Source organism: Delphinus delphis, chromosome 15 (genome assembly GCF_949987515.2).
Source record: "Delphinus delphis chromosome 15, mDelDel1.2, whole genome shotgun sequence".
NCBI classification, from domain to species: Eukaryota; Metazoa; Chordata; class Mammalia; order Artiodactyla; family Delphinidae; genus Delphinus; species Delphinus delphis.
Window position 1 is genome coordinate 55021601 of NC_082697.1, and position 22267 is coordinate 55043867.

At 43.7% G+C, this 22267-nt stretch overlaps 1 protein-coding gene across 13 annotated transcripts in view; it reads left to right on the forward strand.

Moving 5' to 3' along the window:
* RBFOX1 (RNA binding fox-1 homolog 1) overlaps positions 1-22267 on the forward strand; it is a 1483287-nt gene that overhangs the window by 1090904 nt on the left and 370116 nt on the right. For 2 of the 13 annotated variants that reach the window (XM_060031710.1, XM_060031702.1), the window contains exon 1: positions 14598-14873. The exons of 10 other annotated variants lie outside the window; for them this stretch is intronic. In XM_060031710.1, coding sequence (XP_059887693.1) covers positions 14730-14873 — 144 coding nt within the window. In that variant the 5' untranslated portion in view covers positions 14598-14729. Of the gene's footprint in view, positions 1-14597; positions 14874-22267 lie in introns of those variants that run through there. One more of the 13 variants, XM_060031706.1, reaches the window with a different exon arrangement.

Genomic DNA, 22267 nt, shown 5'->3' on the forward strand with positions numbered 1-22267 from the left:
GAATGTCCAAGTTCATTCCTGGTAGATCACATCCCCATCCTTCCTCAAGCCTTGGTGAGATTCTGACCTGGCCTGTGATGGGGGAGGAGGTGTTTTCACTCTGTGACTTGGGCCACTTAAATAAAAGAAACAGAAGGAGAAGAAGGGGAAACCTCCCTTTTCCTTATTACGAAAGTACCCCATGGTTATGAGAGAAAACTTGGTTAATACAGATTAGCAATAAAAAAGTAATAAAAGTCACCAGTAGTCTCAACACATTTTAGATGTATTTATTTAGCTATATAGATTTTGATCTAGAAGGCGATACCCTTGGAAATGGAGAGTGTAAACTGTAGATATAGATTGCATTTACATACATGGGATCATACCATATAAATATGGACATATATCTTATTCCACCCCTTCCCCCTCATTTCATATGCATTTTTCTGCTTTTCAAACTATTGTTCCCTAGTTATATTTCTAAGTCCGGGGGATATAGTCCCAATGGAATGGGCAGTAAATTAGTTGTTTGTATGGTTGTTTGTTTGACCAAAAATCAAAATAGAATCCCAAGGATGTTTGCTGGCTGAGATCCATTTTGCTCAAGCTGTGTGGAAGGAAAGGAGAAGCACAGGCACCTAGACCTCCTTCAGGCATTGGGTCAAAGCTTGAGCTTTTCCTACCCTGATCCAGGGTTTCCATGGCAACAGGGAGACCCTGTGGTGGTTTATGATACTCATGGGGACCTGGAGGAGGCAGCATCTGTCTGAACCACAGTTTGGGATTTTATAATCCCATTTACTTCACGGGGAAAGACCCACCTTATAGCAACTGTTCAACTTTCAGACATTCCGCTTTAAAATCCATTTTTAGGAATGAATTATGCAATAAAGTGGAAGATCAGAGCCAAGGAAATCACACCAACCTGAGTTAGGGCCTGAGTGTGTGCATTTAAAGGCTATTTATCTTCTCCCACCCTGTTTCCTCACCTTTAAAATGGGAAGGGTCAGACCGCCCTCCTGACTGGATTTTGGAGAAAACGAAGTGTGATAACAAGTGTAAAATACTTGGCATACCACCCAGCAGACAGTAAAGGCTCAATACTTCTTAGCTTTGCTATTTTTTTATGATGTTTCTTGGAATTGTGTAGCTCTTGACAGGACAATGGCTATGCGGGGAAAAAAAAAATATTGGAATGGCTTGGTTGGTGAGAGGCGGGGGTGGAGAAAGGGAGGGTGGAAGCCTGCTGAGAATCTGAGCGGTATTAGAGGAAGTATCAGCACCCTGGAGTTTGGTGTTTCACTAAAGAGGTCATAAAATATTAACATCCTCCAGAGTTACCCAGAAGAACAGTGGTGTCAGCTCCTGCTTGCTGTACAAGAGAGGCTCCTTAGAGATGTCTATGGCCCAGTTATGAGGAGGGACAGCAGGAGAAGTGAAGGTGGTGACAGGGATGCCAGTTTGCTTCCTTAGCTGGAAACACTAGAGTTAAGAGAGAAGGGCAGGGTAGTGAACTAGCAAAGAGTTCTTCTGGAAAAGAGGAAAAGAATGACCCTCTTTCTTTCTGACCAGAGAGGATGGGGCTGTCTTTCCAACAGAGGCTAGTTGCATTGTCTTAACCCTGTGTTCACAGTTAATAACCAGATCACCATCACCAACACCATCACCACTGTCATCATCATCATCAGCAACATCATCACCAGCTCTGCTACCACTGCCATCACCATAGGCAACATCATCACCACCATCACCAACACTGCGGTCATCACCACCATCACCAACACTGCCATCAGCAGCAGCATCATCACCACCAACACCAGTACCACCACCACCATCATCACCATCATCACCATCATCACCATCATCATCACCATGAAGCTATGACACTAATACGCATAGTGCATTTATGGGTTGCACTAAGCAATTTACACATATAATCCCATGTTATCCAAATTCTGAAAAAAGATACTCTGTCTCCATTTATAAATGAGAACCCTATGACCCAGAAGGTATAAATAACTTGCCAAAAGTCACCCAGGTGACAAAAGAGATCCAAGATTCAGGACCAGGTAATCTGCCTCCTCTGTTCTTATGATCCACTTCACTGTCAAGAAGGCAGTATAAGGATAGAGTAAACTCTATGGCCTCAGGACATGCCCTTTTAATTCTTTTTTTTCCTTTTCTGTAGGAGGGTAAGCCTATAATCAGAGCCTCACACTGGAGTGTGAGTGTCACACGGGAAACCAGAGGTTCTCAAATATATATATATATATATATACATTTACACCAGTAGAAACCCTTTTACAAATAAATTCTACATGAAATGCCAATTGTAAAAGAGATGAAAGGGGCAGAGTGGAGATGAATTTTATAAATTCAAATGTGAAACATTTATTATAAAGCCTATCAGTGAGAAAATGAGGCTTTTGATGAGCACCAATATTTGAAGAGGGGAGTATGGATAAGTAATATTGTTTTCAATTAGCCTCATAATCCAATTCACTTCAGTATTTTAGTTTGTTGCAGAATATTGAGAAAATGCTGATTCACATGCTGACACAGAGTTGCAAAAGGTAATTTTTTTTAAACCAAATGGCCCCCAAATATCATGTTAATTTAGAATGTAAATTCCATCTCCTGCTTTGTTGATCATTGTATCTCCAGCACCATGCTTGGCACAGAGAATACATTCAAGATATACCTGATGAGTGAATGAATGAATGAATGAATCAATCAATCAATTAGTGAGTATCTAATGGATTTCAGAGGCGTAGAAGTGGAGGAGGACTTGTCATCTCCAAGTTTTCTCACTGATTCTACCAATAGTTAACAAGCCTCTGCTACAATAGGTCAGGTGCTGTTCTAAGTTGATGGGGATGAAGCATTAAGAGGGAAAATAAAGTTCTCATGGAATAGGTGCATGCCAATGTGCAAAGGATGGGAAGGCAGGAGATAGGCAGTAAACCGACAAGGAACTCACTTCAACACTGGCTGTCCCATTTAAGGATCCTTATGTAAGCATCCCATGTAAGGATGCTTACATAACCCGCCTGGGTTTCGGCATCCTTGTGGGTAACAGTGCTATCAGTACGTACCCAGCACTGCCCCTGTGAAGAATAAAATGAAACGCACATAGGTGCTTTCCTCCTCATCTCCATCTCTACATTGCGGAACAAACAAAGATGCATGTCTCATTCTGGGCTTATTTATTTAATTACACATTGGGTATTCTGGGATTTGTACACTCATATCATTAAAGCAGTTTCAGCCAGAGAACATATATTTGGAGAGGTATTAATATGTACTGGGCATACACAATTACAAAACTAGATACGAGGTGACCAGAATCTGGAGAAGGGGGAGGTACATTAAAGAAAGTGCCAGTTATGTTGCAAGATAGGAGGTTCAGGAGCACGTTAAAGCATTTGCTATCAGACCCTCAACAGTGGGAGGGGTCGGTGATGTCTTTTGAGCAGAAGGTGGGCATGCCTGTTTTTTATATTTAAAATTTCCCTGTGGAATCAGTGTAGAGTGTGAATTGGGAAGAACTGAGGCTGACCAAAGGAACCAATTAGGAAAACCGCTTTTTTTATTATTTTGTTTGTTTTTGTTTTAGTCTAGGTTAAGGAGAATAATAGGATGCACTGGGACAGCGGCAATGGAAAATCGAGAGACTTCGTAGTCGGGAGATGGGAGAGCTAAGAATGATATAATGTGGGACTCGATTGACTAGTCAGAGAAGCAAAGGGAGGTGTGAAGGGCAGATGTTAGGGTTTCGAGGTTATGTAAATGGAAGGGAGATGCTTCTGTTAACAAAAAGCAAGTCTACAGAGGAAGAGCAGGATGTGCAGACATTTTGTTTGGGGGGATGTTGAAACAGCTTCATACTGAGACATGCAGGGAGCGGTTTGAGGTGCATGATCATTCCTCATGCAGTGGTTTCCAACCACTGCTGCAAAACCTTCACCCATGTGCAAAGAGTATCGTAGTAAACAGGTCATTCAGGGTGATGGCAATTGGGATACAAGAGTTAAGAGACCTAACAAAGCACAAAATGATGATGCCAAGGGAGACCTTATGTTTATGGAGCATGTAAGAATTCTTCCACAGACCTATCTAAGAAGGTCCAGCCAGGGAAACATGTAGTTTTTCTCTTACATGCCACTGTGCCTGAAAGAGTGTCAAATTATTCCATCAGAAACCAGGTAAAGGTGATGCTCTTCTTTTAACAGTGGGCATAGTAAATCATCCTCTGGAGAGTACTGTTTTGGTTTAGAAAAATGGCTTGATGCAAACTTGGGTGAGACGGTGATCCCCTCAGGGGCACGTGGTCAACTGATGTCAACATTTCAAGGAGAAGGAAACTTGGGACAAAGGAGTGGGGATAAGACTTTGCTCTTGGGCTCTCAGTGGGAAGGGAAAGAGGTAATACAAACATGGCTGAGAGAGTCTGAAATCGAGAGAGTCTGAAATCAAGAGAGTCTAATCGTAGTTGATGGTGGTAGAATAGGCAAATGTCATTTGCAAGGATGTGATACATGCAGATCCTTCTCGAGTCATGTTTCTAAGATGAATATCATTTCTCCTCTCCTCTTTCTTCCTTATGCATGTACAGTTTTCATGTCTACTAAACTCAGACGTGCCTTTTGCGAGTGGATGTATTGTGGAATATGACAAGGGGCTGAGCTTCACTGTGGGTTCTTGGGATGGAGCTCAGAGACAGGGAATATAAAAACCTGAGCTCACAGGTGAGATGAGGCTGTAAGAGTGTGAGTTTCCCATAAGGCAGAATTGCAATTTGGGGACCAAGACTTGGAATTTCAGAGCCTGTGTATCTGTCGAGGGGAGATCTTGAGAACCAGGAAGGTCTTCCACCCTGTATCCAGTCCATATGCAACGTGACCTTCTAATTTTTGCAGACTAACCTAGTTTTGCTTTGAATCCTTACATCCTTCCTAGGTCACCACCAAAAATCACCAGCCTTTGAAGGTGTGCCAGTGTTGCCGGGGACCAAGGATCCCTGTGCAGCTCTTGCCCGCATGCCAGGATAGGACCTTGGGCCAGTTAAGGTCAAAAGGGATTATTCCAGGACTTGAGATGTTAGAGGCAAAGTCATTTCTAGTCGGAGAGGCTTGAGGGTGACTCCTGTTACATAAAGATAAATATTTCTGAGCATTTGTGGGGTCAAAGAACTCTGCAGCCAAGTTTATTACAGAGGAAAAATAGAATCTTCTGCAGGCTTCGTTTGCCTTCAGATTTGCTCGAAGTTCCATCCAGAAAGCCGCAACACAGAGAGTGGGTGGGCGTGTGGAGGCTTCCCAAAGTAGACCTCTCCACCCACTTGTTCATTAGGAGAAACCACCACTTAGCTGTTTTTGTCTCTACCGCCTACTGTCCCTTGTCCCACGCTCTCACATTCTGTCCTGTGCATTGGAAACAGACTCCCACCCTCTCAAGTGTCAAACTTTGCACTCTCCCTCAGCATCACCTCCTGGAACCAATTGTTTTAGGAAAGCTCCTGTGAGCACTTAAGGTATTTGCTTGCTCTGGGTCTTTCTCAGTTGGGGGCTCTGTCTGGTGTGTCTTGGGTCTCTCCTGACCCAATATCAGTTGGCTGCTCCGATAGAACACTGTCTCTACAACTTGTCACTTTTGCCTGGGGTAGCGCTAGGGAGGTATTGGCAAATGAGGATGGACGCAGGGCTGTTTCCTTGGAAGAGATTCAGGTAGCCTGTGGGTGGTGTGTGACTTACTCCTCCTGTAAGTAAGTAGGGACTAGAAAGCTAGGAAATTCTCATGTTATAAAATTAGGTAGCTGGTGTTAGGGATAGATTCCTGGAAGAGGAAATCTTGCAGCTGGATAGACAAAGAATAATGCTTCAGAGAAGTGCTTGCTAGGTTTAGATATTGCAAACAATGATGAATAAGATGATGATGTTGATGATAATGATGATGGTAGTGATGATTTGTAAGCAGCGTTTCTACTGCTACTGGTATAGCATGGTGATGGAAAGAATACTTCCTGCTTTTTTAATTCAACAGAGCTTATTGAAAACACTGCTCCCATCCTTTATTAGCAGGACAGGGGGTATAGTTCTTGCAGCTTCAGTTTCTTCTTCTGTAAATTGGGGCTATAAAACCTACCTTACAGGGTTTTGTGAGGAGATAGATAAATAGATAGACAGATATCGATACATAGATATATCACACTGGCCAGAAGCAGTCTCTTTACACGTGTTAACCCTAGTCAGTCTCCAAAAAGCAGTAAAAGACCTGACATTTTGTGAGATCCAGCTGGTGAAGAATTTAGTTGACAAGGACTAATGTGAAAGGTTGTGTTCATTTGATTCATTAGCAAGGTTAAATAAAATGTGTGTGCTTAGATGACCAGGGCAGAAAGGCGATGTCTACAGATTTTCGTATTAATGCCATGTCATATGAAAAAATTCTCAAAAAAAAAATTGCATTTGGAGTTAGTTGTCCCATGAATGTATTGATTTTGTTTATCTTGTTTGTGTAATTTTTAGCAAAAAAAAAAGAGGAATCTCTCTTTCAGCAACTTGTCGGGGACTGAGCACAAAAGTAATTCATAATCACAGTCGCTAATATGTATTGAGTGGTCACTAGATAGCAGGCATCAATCTCAGGACTTACATGTATTGTGTTCATTTATCTTTTAACAACTTATTTAGGAAGGCAAAATTAGCATCATTCCCTCTTTGAATGAAACTGAGGTTTTAAAGGATTATAACTCCATAGACATTTCATAACAGCCATAGAAGTATGAGGCAGAACCAGAACTTCACACCCAAGCAGTGAGACTCCAAAAGACGGTATATCCACTCTATAGTATACTGCATGCCCTCATGGGAGCCAGAAGGAGCTCCCAAGTCCTCCATCAGAGCCATCATTTCAGGTGGCCTTGAATGAGCAGACTGTAACCACAGTGTCATTGAGGAAAGTGTATCCAACAAATTCAATCCATCTGACCTTTATTAAGCCTCTCCTACGTGAAAGGCGTGCTGCTCCATGGTGCAGGGGACTCAGAAATGAGAAGGGTGTTTGGTTGGTTGTGCTGCAAGGAGCTGGTGGGGGTGAAGAGGTTAGTTATTCCGACCTAACGAGTGTCACAGTTGATCATGTTCAAGCATCCCCACAATAGTTAACGTGTACTGTTGATTCTTGGGGTGCTAGTGCCTGGGCTAAGAAGCACTTTACATTCATTATCTCAGTGGTTCCCAAATGCAGATCCACGAATTCATCTGATTCCATAATGACATTTTCAACAGACTGCAGCTAAATGAGAAAATTAAGGGCAATTTAGTGAAAATTTTAATAGACCTAAATTTAATCAATTTGAAGGGCTGTCCTTTATTTTGAGATTATGTCCTTCTTACTTTTTGGTACAAAATGCCCTTTCCCTTATGAGATGATGATGAGAGCAGATGGTGTGTATGAGTTTGTATGTGTGTGTGAGTTCATGTGTGTTTGTGTGTGTGTGTGTGTGTGTGAGAGAATATACTAACTTGGTCAAAAAAAAAATTTAAGTCGTTAATTTCATGCAACCTGTCCATTGTTTTTAAACTTTTACTGTGATAAAAACTATTATGTGAATTAGGGAGAAAAAAAAAAATCTAAGAATCATTACAGTTCTGTGAGGGAGGTATTATTAGCCCCCTTTTACAGATAAAAGAAGTGAGCCTCAGAGTGGTTAATTTACACACCCTCATGGACAGATCCTGCAAGTGGCAAATCTTGGATATAAACCCAGGTTGTGTGTTTCTGGGAGCTGGGATACTAACACCACCATGGGCATCAATCATGGTGTTTCTGCAGCAATGAGCTCCCTAGCCTTCCTCTGGCCAGGGAGGGGGCAGACCAGGAAGCCATTTTCAGAGTCCTGGGACTCTTTGGCCTTCGTTTGGGTTGCAGGCTGAAATCCAGGACAGCTTTGGGAGATTCATGATGTTGGAGAGGCAGATGAAGAAGCTCTGATGACTGGTACACGGCAGACCAACACAGTGGGGAAAGCTTGTCCATTGCTGCAGGCTTGCCCTCTGTGGGACCATAGCTAGCAGCCAGTGAGGCGACTACAGTGGGAGGGGTGGGAATAAAGGGAGAGACGAGACGTATCTTCTGTGCCTCCTGAACCCCTTCCTCATTGGGCCTGCAGGGAAGAGGTGTTTAAGCAGGAACAGAAAACAAGAAACTCATTCTCTAAGTCATAAAGATCTCCCTGAACTATATGCTAGGCCTGGTACAAAGACAAACCACCCCACCTAGGAAGTGGGGGGATTGAGAATCAGACATTCCAGAGATTTCAAACCAATTCTGTCCCTTATTTTCTACGGAAACATTCTCAGGTTTCCTGCCTGTGGGTCTGTTTCTCAGCAGCCTTGGCACCAGAGGCAGTGCTGGGGCTGGTGCTTTGTTTTCATTTCTGCTCAGGGAAGCTGAAAACCTTGTCTCTAAGAAGTGAAGTTGTAAACAGAAATGAGGTTCTTAGTTTCTGGAATCCTGTACAGCTACCAAGGTATGTGTGCTTCCCGTTTTTGTTGTGGCTGTAAGTATCTAGAATATTCCAACTTGGTAGCGTGTTTAAGCAGGTTTTTATGGACTAGCCAGGAACATTTACCACCATTTAGAAAAGTACTCCTTAGGAACACGTAACCCGAGTTCTTCATAGTGAGAACAAAGATAATAGCAGTAGTGGCAGTAATTGTAGCAGAAGAATATTTTTTAATTTTATTATAAAAGTCATGCACAAATCCATTCTTGTGACAATTCAAACACACATCTTTATAGAGTAAAAATTGAAAGTCCCCCCACCTCCCTTTTCTGCCTCATTACTCTAGATGTAAGCAAATTTACCACTTGAGTTGTATCTTTTCAGATCCTTTTCTATGCATTTCACATGTGTGTATGTATGTGTATTTGTATTCAGACATCCACACATGCCTGTGTGTAGGTCTGTATGTGCGTGTGCACACACACACGTGCATAAAGAGATTGTGAGGTTTTTGTTGTTCTCTGGTTAGCTTGGTTTGGTTTTCACATACAAAATTGATTATCTATGCCCTGCAACTTCTTAAAGATCGTTCATAGAGATCTTTCCAAGGAAAGACACCTAGAGGTACCTTGTTCTTTCTAACAGTTGCATGGTAGGTATGCCGTCATACTGTGTTGTACTATTTTTCTGTTGCTTCTGCTTATTTGCTTTTACAAGCAATGCTGGAAAAAAATTATCCCAGTACATGTATCTCTGTGCCCATCTCAGGTATTTCTTGCAGGATGGATATCTAGAATGTGAATAATGCGGTGGAAAGATAAGCATATTTAAAATGTTGAGAGTAAGTGCCAAACTGTTGTCTCCAGAACTGTACCAATTTTAACTCTCACCATCTGTGTTTGAGACTACCCATTTCTCCACAGAGACATAGATCCTAGGTAGTACTGGTAGGCATTTTATTTTTAATTAGTTGATTTTATTTCTTAATTGATGTCCATCTTGCGGACAAAGGATCGTAGTTAACTTTTCTAAACAACCAGTATAATTTTGAAAAGAGCTTGGGTGGTAGGAGCTAGTTAAGAACTGAGCATCCTTGTACTGGTGTTTCTGTTCTTTTAAACTTGAATTCACTGATACCACACACCCAGGCTGGAAAGCTAGTGGAGTTTGAGGGTCCTTGACTCAGAAGTGGACTCTGATCTCCAGCCTCAATCCCGTGATTACTTGCAAAGCAATTGTCTCTAAATGGTTGAAATCCATTCTGCCTCAGACACAGCCCTTTACTCTGAAACAAGAATGCCGTGCTCATTATCTGAGCACTGCTGAATCCTCCACCTTCCAACTCCGTGTGCCATGGAGTGGGGGGACCTTTGCCAAAAGAACTGTCTGAGAAATAGGGCTTCTCCAGGGTATCCCGGAGGGACCATCAGGGACTGAGACCTCATTCCAGGGGCCAAGAAGCCAGCTTAATATAGAGAGCTAAAAAAATAAATAAAACTCAGAATCCATGGATTCCTTGAGCAGAAAGAGATAGCTAGAGGTCATTTGCTCCAAATTCTGTTGTATTAATTCATTCATCTCTCCATCTACCTATCTACCCATCCATCCATCCACCCATCCACTAATGCAGTATTTTCTGAGTACCTACAATATGTCAGACACTGTATTAGACCCTGCACTTCAAATGGACAACACAGCAGATGGGAATCTTGCCCATTTTTAGTCATCGGTAGGAACAAACTTGCCCACCACCACTCTTGGTAGACTGAGCCATGAGAGCTCCAGAATTAATATATTAGGCAAATCTGGGGCTTGGCAATCGGAGTGGAAGGGGTGAGGATTCAAGGAGGCTTTTCGTTTTTTTTTAACCTTTTATCTTATATTGGAGTATAGTTGATTAACAATGTTGTGTTAGTTTCAGGTGTACAGCAAAGTGATTCCATTGTACATATACATGTATCTATTATTTTTCAAATTATTTTCCCATTTGTTACATAATTTTGAGCAGAGTTTCCTGTGCTATATGGTAGGTCCTTGTTGGTTATCCATTTTAAATATAGTAGTGTGTGCATGTCAAGCTGAAGACTGCATTTGCAGAGCAAGTGCACATTTATACAGTGTTTACTGCGACCTGCCCACCCCTCTTTATCTTTGGTGTCCCGGCTTCCCTGATCCTGTTCTATCTTTTATTTTTGCACAGCACTCATCAGCATCTATATTCTGTACAATTGACTTATTTCTTATCTTTGTTCTTTGTCTAATGACAGCCCCACCAGAAAGTAAATGGTACGGTGTCAGGAATCTTCGCCTTCTCCCACTGAAACAGCCTTAGGGACCAGACCAGTGCCTGAGTGTAACCAACACTCACTAAGTATCATTCAAATGTTTGAACAAGTAGGTGACTCAATGTGCTTGTGATAGAGATCATAACTAACAAAGTTTCCTACAGAGACTTTCATTCTCACTTTCCTGAAGATTCAGAATATGTCATCGCCCGTATCAGAATTTGGAAGTGAGAATAAAATACTTCTCAGCCACTTCTGGACATCATCATGGAGCTAACCCTGGAAGGGATAATTGCATTTAAGATCAAGGAGTCCTTCCTTCTGTCTAACTGGGGTTTTTCTTGCTCTGAGGCACAGCAACTCCCATAGAAGATCTTCCTTTAGCTAAATGCCTGCCTTTTTGACAGCCTTAGGAAGTTAGAATAAGGGATTATGGAAGAGAGAAAAGGAAGAAAAACAATTTCCTTGATTATTTTGAAGAGTTGGTAAATTTGAGTGAAGGGAAAAGTTACAAACGCTGTTGTGTGGGTCACATTAAAACTGGAACAGTTGCCTTCTGCCCGAGGAAGTTTCATCTGAAGATGGCATTGTTCATTGCTGGTTTTCCGGCACTCTCTCTGCTTTCTGCAGGGTAAACATTCAATGAAGGGTTCTTATAGCGGAAAGGCAGGACAGTAGCCCTTGAATGTGCACGCAGTATATACGCTCAAGTGATACTGAGTGCCCAGGGACCCTTTGTAGGAAGAGAGAAGGGTATTTTCTTTCCCCCACGTCTCCCATTTATTGATGTAGAAGAATCGTTTGGGAGCTAGTAGCATTGATGTGGCTCTTTCCCAGTCTCTGTTGAGATAGCATTCAAATTCAGCATCCCCAGACACTGCTTAAAAGGCTAGCAGAGGTTTTTTCACTGAGCCATAGTTGCAGCTAGGGCATTACTATTTGATTTGGGGTAATCTGACGCTGTGTTCCTGATTAACAGTCTGCTGATAATAGCCACTGCAAAATCTTTCCTGCCCCATCCTTTATGCCATGTTGATGGTCTGTGTACTTGTTTGTGTGTGTAATCACGTTTGCATGAATCGGTTTGCATGCACTTGTGCAGGGATGTTCTGGACTTGGTTGTCCAGAGAATGCAGCCTGGCCTCGAATCATTTTGAGATGCATTTGCACGGTCCAGATTCCACCATTTCCCTTTGCAGATTTCCAGTTTGCCTGACTGAGGAGACCTAAGTCTAAGGAGAAGCATGAGCCATTATTGTAAAGTGGGTCTGTGGGAATCCAATCACCACTGAGAGTTTTCAACTTTGGGGAGAAAACGGACCAGAAACCCAGTGCTGGCTCAGTACAGCCAAGAGCAGTTATTGGTTCCTTACATAATGTATTTGTTTTTCATTAAACCATTCAGATAAGGTCTTATTAAAGTGCCATGTATTATTTATCGTGTTTCTTATGAAAATGAGCTGAAGGGAAAATTCTGTTCTCTTCTTGGGGCATTTGCAGGCTTTTCCAATGCCAGTGAGGGGGGAAAAATGAAAGAAAGCAGGGTGAACCCCTGTCAGTACAGCAAATTGCTTGAGGCAACAGGAGAGGATGGGAAGGAGAGAGGAAGGATTGGAAGGGCAGAATCGTTGACTTTTATTCCGTATATGTTTTGTGGGCTGGTTTTCCCTTTGATTTTGTGAATTGCAAAATTTAAAAAAAATGAAATAAAAACAGGAAGACAGAAAAAAGAGAAAGAGTTTATTTGTAAATCAGACCTTGTCTGATGAATGTGAGACAACAGATAGCAGGGATTTTTCAAATAACCACTGACACCTCCCCACCCTCAGAAAAAGCAGTGTAAAATACCAGGCTCTTCTCCCCTAATCCTCCAGCCAACTTCTGCTCAGGGTTTAACATCCTACTGTGTCCCCTCTAAATTGTTGGGATGTGTGAGTCCCAGGGTGTTGGAGAAACTGGTTTTGCAAGGTGAAGAGTAGAAAGAAACAGCCTGGTTGGGACCTAGTGTTTGGCAGAGTGGAGACTTTTATATTATCGATGGTGTCTCAAGACAGAACAACAAAAAATGGAGCTGTGGCATAATTAATTTCCTTTTCTTCAGAAAGCATTTTGATTAGCCTGCAAAGGGAGTTGTGCCTTGTGAGCCGATGGCCTAGAAACTGTCATTTGGCTGAGTGTCCCCTCAAGCCTCACAGAAGTGTCACTGGGGATGCCCCCGGTGGCCAGTCCCCAGCTCTGTCCCAAATGCTCCTCCCCAAGGGTGCCCCTGTCACTCTGTCCTTCAGAGTGGTGCCCCCACCCCCCAGCCCTGCAAGGCTTCTTGCAGGGAACCCAACAATCAAAAAAGATGCTGTTCAGACAAGCCTCTTGCTCTGAAAAAGAAAATCCAATCACCGGGTCAAAATCTATATCACAAAATATGGCTACTATCCCTGATCACGGTTTTACTGCTGCCAAGAACGTGCTTTGCCTCCCCCCGCCCCCCCCACCCCCCGTAGGGACCAAGGACTCCTTAGAGTCTTAATATTTTCTTTTGATTTGCAGATCACATCCTATTTTATTGCATAAAGGCTAACGAAATCTACTAATGAATAATTATTACTTCATAAAATAAAGGGGAGGGGGGGAGACCCCTTTGCAAGAGTGGAATGCTGATGTGGCCAAGGAGGGCTGGCCAGGCAGGAAAAAAATTAAATAAATAAACCCTTGTCATTTGCCCGCTGCAGCCCACGGAGTCATCTCTTTTCAGACCCAGATTTCCCCACCCTGTGCGTTTATCATGTGAGAAGAGCGGGGATTCTAGGCAGGGAGAAGCCCCCTTGAACTCGCGCAGGGCTGGCGTGTTGGTCCAATAGGCTTGACTTCCACGCCAGCCCCAGCCAGAGCGGTTTCTCCCGTTCAGGCTCGGGGCTGGGTGGTGCGCTCCCCGCCGCCTGCCCAGCCAGGGCGAGGTGCTGAGCGAAAGCTGCGCTCCGAACGCCTGGAGGTGCGTCGCCGCCTCTCCGCCCTGCCTCAGGCGCGGGCAGCCCCAGCTCCCCCTGCCCCCAGCCCCTAGCGTCGTCTCAGCACTCCTACGAGGGGGAATCCCACTTCCGTGTTTATTTGCCAGCCGAGTCGGGCAAACACACCGCCGCCACCCCGAATCTAAGACTCTGGGTCCCAGCTGGGCAATCGCGTGAATTGTCCAGCTCGCCTGGGTGCTGGCGATGTGAGGCGCTCTCTGGCTTCCTCACCCGCCCCGCGGAGATTTTTAGCAGACACAATTTGAATTTTGGTGAGTCGTTTGAAAAAAAAAAAAAAAGCAAAGGGGAGGGGGAAAAAAAAAAAACAAACCCTGCCCCTGGACCCATTTGACAAATGAGGCGGCAGCAGCAGTAGCAGCAGCGGAGTGAGCCTCAGTGTGAGTCTAAACCTCTCTCCTTTCTCCCCCTCCCTCTCTCTAGCCTTTAGCTTTATCCTCCCCGCCCCCTCCGCCCCCACTGCTCAGCATCTACAGGAGGGCATCGGCCCCCCTGTACCTTTCATAGAAGTTGCCTTTGCTTGTTTTGTCATCTTCACGAGGGAGGGGGGCAGGGGACACCCTCCACTTTGAGGGGCCTCAGAAAGCAGAACCAACAAACCAGAAAAAAACGATACAGCCACGAAGGGAACAAAATAGTTTCCCGGCCCTCTCAAGTGTCTTAGCTGGAGGCAGATGAACGCCGGGATCTAGCACACCCAAAGGGAAGGAAAGCGAGGGAGGAGGGACGGACGCGCGGGGTGCGGCGAGGGGGAGGGAGAGAGAGAAAGAGAGCGAGAGAAAGAGAGAGAGAGAGAGAGAGAGAGAGAGAGAGGGAGAGAGAGGGAGAGAGAGAGAGAAAGGGAGACAGCCACCGGGTTGGGTTTTGACTTAGATAATCAGCAAAATTAAAAAAAAAAAATTGTAGCGACCAGGCAAAGAGCGGCGTGATTGCATGCGAGCGTCCCCACTCGTGCTCGGCGGGCGCCAGAGAGACACGATGCAGCATCCTCTGACGGGGGCCACCTGCGTGGCGCTCCCCAACGTGGGCATGTGTCCCCAGCTCTCGTGTGCCTTGACTTTTATGTACTTACAGCAGGTAAGGCGCGCATCTTCCCTCGGTGGCTGCTTCCCGGGTCTCGGCGGACTGGTACCCGCGTCGCGGGGATGCGCTTTGGTACCTTGGATGGGTTTGGGGAGGAGGATCCTGCGTTTGGACGGGAGGGGTGGATCGGAGACCCTAGTCCTCCGTGGAGCCCGGGCACTCTGCGCCCAGCTGTTTTTGCAGCTCTCTGGATACTTTGAACGCCTGATTCTGAGCCTGGGTACCGGGAGTTTAAAATTGCAAACTGCATTTTCCTTACTCGAATCTTTCCCGTGTCAGTGCGTCCGGTGACGATCCCAGTCTAAGACCTCTTTGATGCTAAGAGTTTGGATCTTTGTGGAGGCATTTGGGTGCCTGGCGTTTTAATTCAGCTGCTTTAATAAGGAGTGCAAAAACATATATGTGTGTGTGTATGTGCTGAGTATTTTTGTTTTCTTAAGTTTGTCTGGGTTGTGCTATATTCCGTCAGCTTGGGATCTGAGCCTTTGGGTTTCTGGAGGGTGTCAGCCCCAGAATCTGCCTGTAAACTCACTGGAAATGCTGTGATGAAGGCGAGGGGTTTAGGATGTGTCTTTGTTGGCATGTATAAAGGTTTTTTTTTTTTTTTTTTTCCTCCTCTACGCTCCCTTAATGGTCTTGTTGAGGGATTCTGCGTTTTATTTTCCATTCTGTGTATATTTCAGAATCTCGCATTGTGTTTCTCTCTTTCTCTGGGTGTTTCCCTCGGACCTTCTGTCTCTTTTTCTTTCTTTACTAGTAGGGGTACAGCCTAAGTTGGTTCCAGGGCTTGGGAAACAGCTCAACCTTGCCTTGTGGAGTGACAAGCCCAGCTCTGTCTCATTGGGCAGGGGTTGTGGATGTGAACTGACAGAGTTAGAAGGATTTTGACATGCAGATGGGAATCCTTCCTTCCCAGGATCACTGTCCTGCTCGGTGAAGAGTTAACTTGACTGTATCTTTTTATCTGGTTTTCGATTGATTCCCTTCAAGAGTACCCTGTGTTAAGTGTGTGTGGTTGTAGTTGACTAAACTTCCTTTACAAGTGTTCCAAGGGGCCTTGTTCTCCAAAGACCCTCAATTTCAACCTGTGTTATAGGACTCTACGTATTCACAAAATGTCCAGATTCTGCTTTGAACATTTTGGGTAATTTGTTATCAAGTCGTTTGCCTCCAGAAAATATTTCTTAGGCGTATTTTCTATCTCATCTTTTTGAGAACAACCTTTTATTTTTTCTCGTCGTTTTAATATCTTAGGAACAAACTGGTTTATCCTTTTAAATATTGTTTTATCCCATTTGTCATTAAGTAAATTGTGCCAGGAAACATTTCCCAAGAGGCTATTGGTAACATATGATATGATTCATCTGCTTCTACCATTTCTGTGCCTTTGCTGTGAGTGCCTGTGTGTGTATGTGTGTGTGTTTGCATGTGTGGTTTATACCAGTTACCCACCAGAAGAGTATCCTAATAAGCTTTTTTACAGATGCTAAGCCTCAGTTGAATTTAATCAAATTATTAATATGAGTTGATCTTTTGCCTACCGTATTCACTTCTTTCACGTTATTTATTAACCAATTGGAGAGGCATTACCTAGCAAGTAAAATGCCGTAAGTATTCAATGTTCTCACAGTTTCTTTATGCATGATTCTTTTTTTTAAATAAATTCATGTTTCTTCCTTCTAGCTTGTTAAATTGGTTTGCTTTGGGGTGGGCACAACTTAGGAAAGAAGACTGTCTGTGACTTTGACTGAGGTTATTCTTGCCATGGAAAGGACAAGTATCTGGGATGAATGCAGGGGTTTTCAACATCAACCAGGCAGTGTCTTCCTGTGTGTGTGTGTGTGTGTGTGTGTGTGTGTGTGTGCGTGCGCGCGCGCACTCCAGCTCTGGAAAGGGGAGGCTCAAAGGGAATGTTGGCAGCCATCACAAGTATTTAGAAGTGACTGAATCAGCATTGTGGTTCCATATGGCGGTAGATGGAGGTGGGTTTTGAAATGTACTGTGGAATGCACCCCCTCCCTTAAAAGGGCTTGTAATGCTTTCATCGAAAGTGTTGATAAGGTGATGCTGACATACAGCGTCAGAATGCGGTGTGTGTGTGCGTGCGCGCGTGTGCATTTTTTCTGAGTTTCACTAAATGCCTGAAGTATAGTACAGGCAGACATTTCTTTTTGCCTGTCTGGTTGAGAATCAGGTTTTCCAGCCATACATCCCACCTTGCAAAAAGCTCACTGTCAGGGTGGGAGAGTTGTACCTTCAGGTAATCTCTCCTAGCCACTGCTGGCATGACAGTTTGTGTAGAAGTCTCGTGTCATTGCTTTTATTTAGCAGTCCAGACAATTGGCTGATGAAGGGTGTGAAACAGTTCACTTCAATCTCCACAAACCACTTACTGCTACAATCTATATGTCTTCTATCAGTACATCACCACTATGTTTTCTCTCTGCTATTAATCTATAGATATTACTGTATCTCTATTTAATTTTGATGATAGGAGGGCTAATCTATACTTTCAAAGTTGATCAGACGGCTGGATCAGGCAATATCTCTGATAAAGGACACCTTCACTGGAAACATTTTCTTTTATTATTATTTAGAAATAAGAATATTTCAGGAGTCTTTGTCATTCAGATCACTAATTACATAAGAAAATAATGAAAACACAATTCTCTTATTTTGGAGGCCTTATCATTCTTTTTTCTAAAGGCACAAACTCTGATTAGGGGCCACTGAGTCTTCCTTAAAACATATTTTCCTGGAATGAAGTTTCAATTGCTTTCTTTGCCTCAGCCTTGACATCTCACCTCTCTTCCTAAACCCTCCCAGATTTGTTCCTAAGACAACTCATAAAAGCAAAAATCAATTGGGATACCTCAGGATCAAGTCTACCCTGAATGACCAAGTGAAAACGACATAACCCTTTTGCCACAAGGAACTTATTTATTCAGGCCAAAGAAGAGGCGACTTTGGTTTTTCAGTTATTTGACTTATTCCATTTCATTGATTCATATTTCCCAGTGACTCTACTTTAGATTGATATTTTCCTACAGCTACAATTTCTTTCTTTATTTTCCTCTTTCTCCTCTCTTTTAACATCAGAGATGTTACTACAGTTCGGAACTGGAAGATGGGATCATGTCGAACAGTCCATCTGGCATCTATATCTTGAGGCCAGTGATGTCATCACATGCATATATACCCACATCTGTATCCCTCTAGGATAGAGCATGTATCCTATGGTTGTAGACCATTGTTAAGATGGAAGGGACAGGCAGGCATTGTAGCAGCTGGCTTCAATCTTGCTGTCCAGGGAAAGTTTCTGCTTCAGCCGCTGTTCTTGACATACTGCAGTGGCTTTGTTTGGTGTCTTCTTGGGTGGTGAATTTTCTTCTCCCAGGTGAACTTCAAATTCACACATTCCCCAACATGGAATCTGCTCAGAGTTCCAAAGTGGGTACGCATTTCGACAGTCTTGCTTGGAGGGAAAATCCTAAATACAAATTCCAAGCTGGGTCAAAAGAGTATAGGTTTTGTTTTTCACAGAGAAATAGAAAACAACTACACACACTCATAACAAAAAAATCTAGAGATGCTTGATGTCCATCCTAAGTCACAGGGAATATACCAAAGAGCATCACACGGTAAGGTATGGTGAGGCTACGGACACAACAGACGAGGTTTGTTTTCTGATGCACACTGCCTGCCAGATTTCCCCCAAGCTGTTTCACACTGAGTTCTAACTCCCTGAAAGAGGATAAGTAGCATATTAACTTCATTTTCCCTGTTCCTAAACACCCATCCATGTCTCCCAGTCCCGTTCTAAGAAAGCTTCTCATCTGTCAAATCCTGTTCACTCAGAACCTTTTTATCAGCCTACATTTAAAAACAAGTCAAATGATTAAAATCCACATTAAAAGCAGGGGGGAAAGGGGGCCTCTAAAGTGGGCCATGCCACTGTCAATATCCAAAGATTGGTCATTTTTCCCACTTAATGATGATCCATGTGGTTTGTTTTAAATAGTGAAGTGGTTTGTACAAAGGGTAATTTCTGGTAAATGAAGCCATTGCTCACTACGGACATCTTCAGATCGAAAGCAATTGAACTGAAACCTGCATATCAACCCTTTCTGTCTTTAATTAGAAAGTGGATCTCAGCTGAGAATCGCCAGGAAGATGGGCTCTCACACCGCCGCTGTAGGATGGGGGACCAGCCCCCCATGCACCTGCCGCGGTTATAAATTTGGGAGATGCTAGGGAGGCCGTAACAATTATGGCTGCGTAGAAAAGTTCAATTCTCGTTCTAGTTACTTAGTGCTGCTGAACCTGATGATTTATAGGGGACCAAATGGCATTTTATCACCTTCTTTCTTCTCGGCTTAATCCCGTGTTGATTTATTAGATCGTGCTGTGGATTGGGGGGAGTCAATAGTGTCAATAATGCAGAAAAGAATTAGGATAGATTATCCTCATGTCTGAATTGTTTAAGGAATTTAAGTAGCCGGAATGAGCAAATTCCCAGGCCTGGGTGACTCTGTTAGAACCTAGGACCCTCTGTCTCTTTCTAGAGAGATCTTATGTCATCAATTGGTTAATTAACCAATCTTCCTGGTTTCTCCGATTTTTCCAATTAAGGGGGAAAGACATAAATTATTGGGCTCTGATCAGCCAGGTAAGGCCCATATCTCAGGTGGGCTAGGGTTCACCCTCTGTTTCTTCCATTTTAGGAATCTGTGATGGTTGATTCACCGTAGGGTTACTTGGACTGCCTCTGCCTTAAGTCTGTTTCATCCAACATTCACTCATGAAAACTGTAAACATCTGTTAGTCCGTAGACCCGAGTCCTGCGCCATTCGGCAGCTCTGTCTGCCATTTCGCGGCGGTTTCTGTGTCAGAACGTACAACCGGCCGCTTTTGCCTTTGCCCGAGTAGAGAAAGCCCATGTTATTAGTGCTCATGCCATCTGTTTTCCTTACAGCTGGCCCTTGAGTAATTGTCCAGTAGCTGATGGACTGACGGTAGACAATCTTTTTTAGGGTTTTCTGATTCATTTAACCAGGCTCTCTGCCCCCAAGAGAAAACATAATGCTTGTTTATTCATATTGGCTGGATAAAAACAGTGTAGTTTGTCAGGCAAATAATAGTCTTCTGGAAGAGAAATTGCAGCATTGTAAACAAAATCAGGTTGGTTCGTCTGTGCCTAAGGGGGCTGTATGATGCGCAGGAGATGTCGTCCGGTGAATGAGGCAGAGCTGACAAAGTGTGGGAGTAATTGCCCCATATGTAGAGACCTTTTTAATGGACCAGGAGAGGTGTCCCAGTGTGCTGTTTAATTCAGTGAAGAAAAGCGAAGAAAGTTCCATTCATCAATAAAGTTTCCTCCTTCCGGGCGCTGCCCGAGAGAGCTTTGCTGGGCTGAGAGCTCCTCTGTGGCTGCCTACCTGATGTGGCTTGCCTAGCCTGGCCCCGTGCAGAGGGGCTGTGTCAGATGGGGTCAGCTCTCAGGCACAATAGCTCAGGAGGGCCCTGGCCCTGGCCCTTCAACCACGCTGAGTGCGAGCCAGCTGGGGAAGTAAGCAGAGACCCTGCAGGCGGGCCCTGCTGGGAGAAACTCTTGGAGAAGGGGTTTTCCGAAGGACCCCCGCCAATTCCATTCCTGAGCCTACATAGGGTTAGGAATGGGCTTATGGGGTTGGAACTTTCTGGCTCCTGAAAGGGTTTGGGGGGGAAGGAGTTTCACAGCTGTTTCTGATCTTCATATTGTGGCCCTGATTGATTGATTTCGGCTGAAAAAGAGCAAAAGATGACAACTTTCTGTTATTGCCTGGGATCCCACTTATGATTGCTCTGTTGTTAATTTCCTTTTTTTAAAAAATATATATTTATTAAGCACCAGAGGGTGTAGAGAGCACTTTTGCTGTGCTCGTTCTGACCTGTTAGACTGTAGGCAGCATGATGGCAGATACGCCTTCATTCTGTTTTACTCTACCCACACTGCCTAGAAGAAAGTCTAAGACATAGTAGTTGTTCAATTTTTAAAAAATGCCTAATGGATGAATGAATGGGGATGTTTGAACCTTTTAAGCAGGAGGAGACAGTGATTGTCACTGCTTTTTATAGGTGTATACAATTACACATCCAATCATTCATTCATTTTTTTTCATTTGGCCACACAAAACACTGTTTCCAGGCATTGAGGATATTTCAGCAAAACAAGTAGGAAAGGTCCCTGCCACCATGGAGCTGACATTCTAGTAAAAGAATAGATGATGCAAAAGTAAGTGAATCAAGAGCTATTTTCAGATTGTGGAGAGTGCTGCGCAGGAAACAAGCAGGGTGATGGGTGACAGTCAGTGGCAGTTGTTGGTTATTGGGCTTTATCTGATGGGTGCGCCAGTGTGGGTCCCATGAAGAAGGTGATGATTTTCCTGACCTGAGGATAAGAGAGCTTGGGGCGTGTGAAAAGTTGAGAAAGGTGTTTCAGGAATGGAGAAGAGCAAGTGCACCCACCTTGTCTGCAGAAAGGGTGTGAAAGACCTAGGGAGACAGTAAGCGGTGGAATTGGGTCACCTGCCAGTGTGATGGTCTCTATGGATAGAATGTGGCTTCTGTGACCCTCTGGGGCCATGTTGAAAAGAGGAGAAAGGACAGAAATCAATGTCCAGTGAACGAAGGAGACAAAACCCCTCTTGAGTTGTCCCATGGGACATTTGGAAACAGGTTTGGGGCTTGGAGGTGGACAGAGGGTTTTGCTGGAAGCCGTAAGAAGGACGTTAATTGTTGAGCACCAAGAGTCCTGCTGGTATCTTCTGTCAAAACCCCATCAAGGTGCTTACACAGTGAGTGGGCTTATTTCATCAAAAACAATGAATGTGGTCCAGTGTTTCTAAAACGTCAGTCATTCAAGCATCCCCTTCCTAATCCTTGCCAATTCAGTCATCAATACAGTTGATATCCACATAAAGATTTTAAAAATTCACTTACATGTTGAACTTCAAAGTAGATTGTCCAAACTAAAAATAAATGCATAAATAAATGGATCAATACATCCCACGAAATCACAGCTGTGCTATTATTTTTCCCAATATACATTGAAATATTAGTACATTGAAATATTTATTCATTCACGTGTTCATTCATTCAGTCTATTGAATTCCTAATAGGTACCAGCTGATCTTCTACATTGTTTCAAGAAACAAAGCAAAGGCCCCTGTCCTCACAGAGGGTCCATTCAGTTGTTCATCCATGTGCCATCTTGTGAACTGTCAATGTAGTACCACGCTTTGGTTAACTCTGCCTGGGTCCATTGGGTTTCCTAGGAATCCCCTTCCAAGCCTGGCCTGGAATCGCTCATTTCTCCCCAACCCAATCTGCAAAAAGCAAGATTCTAG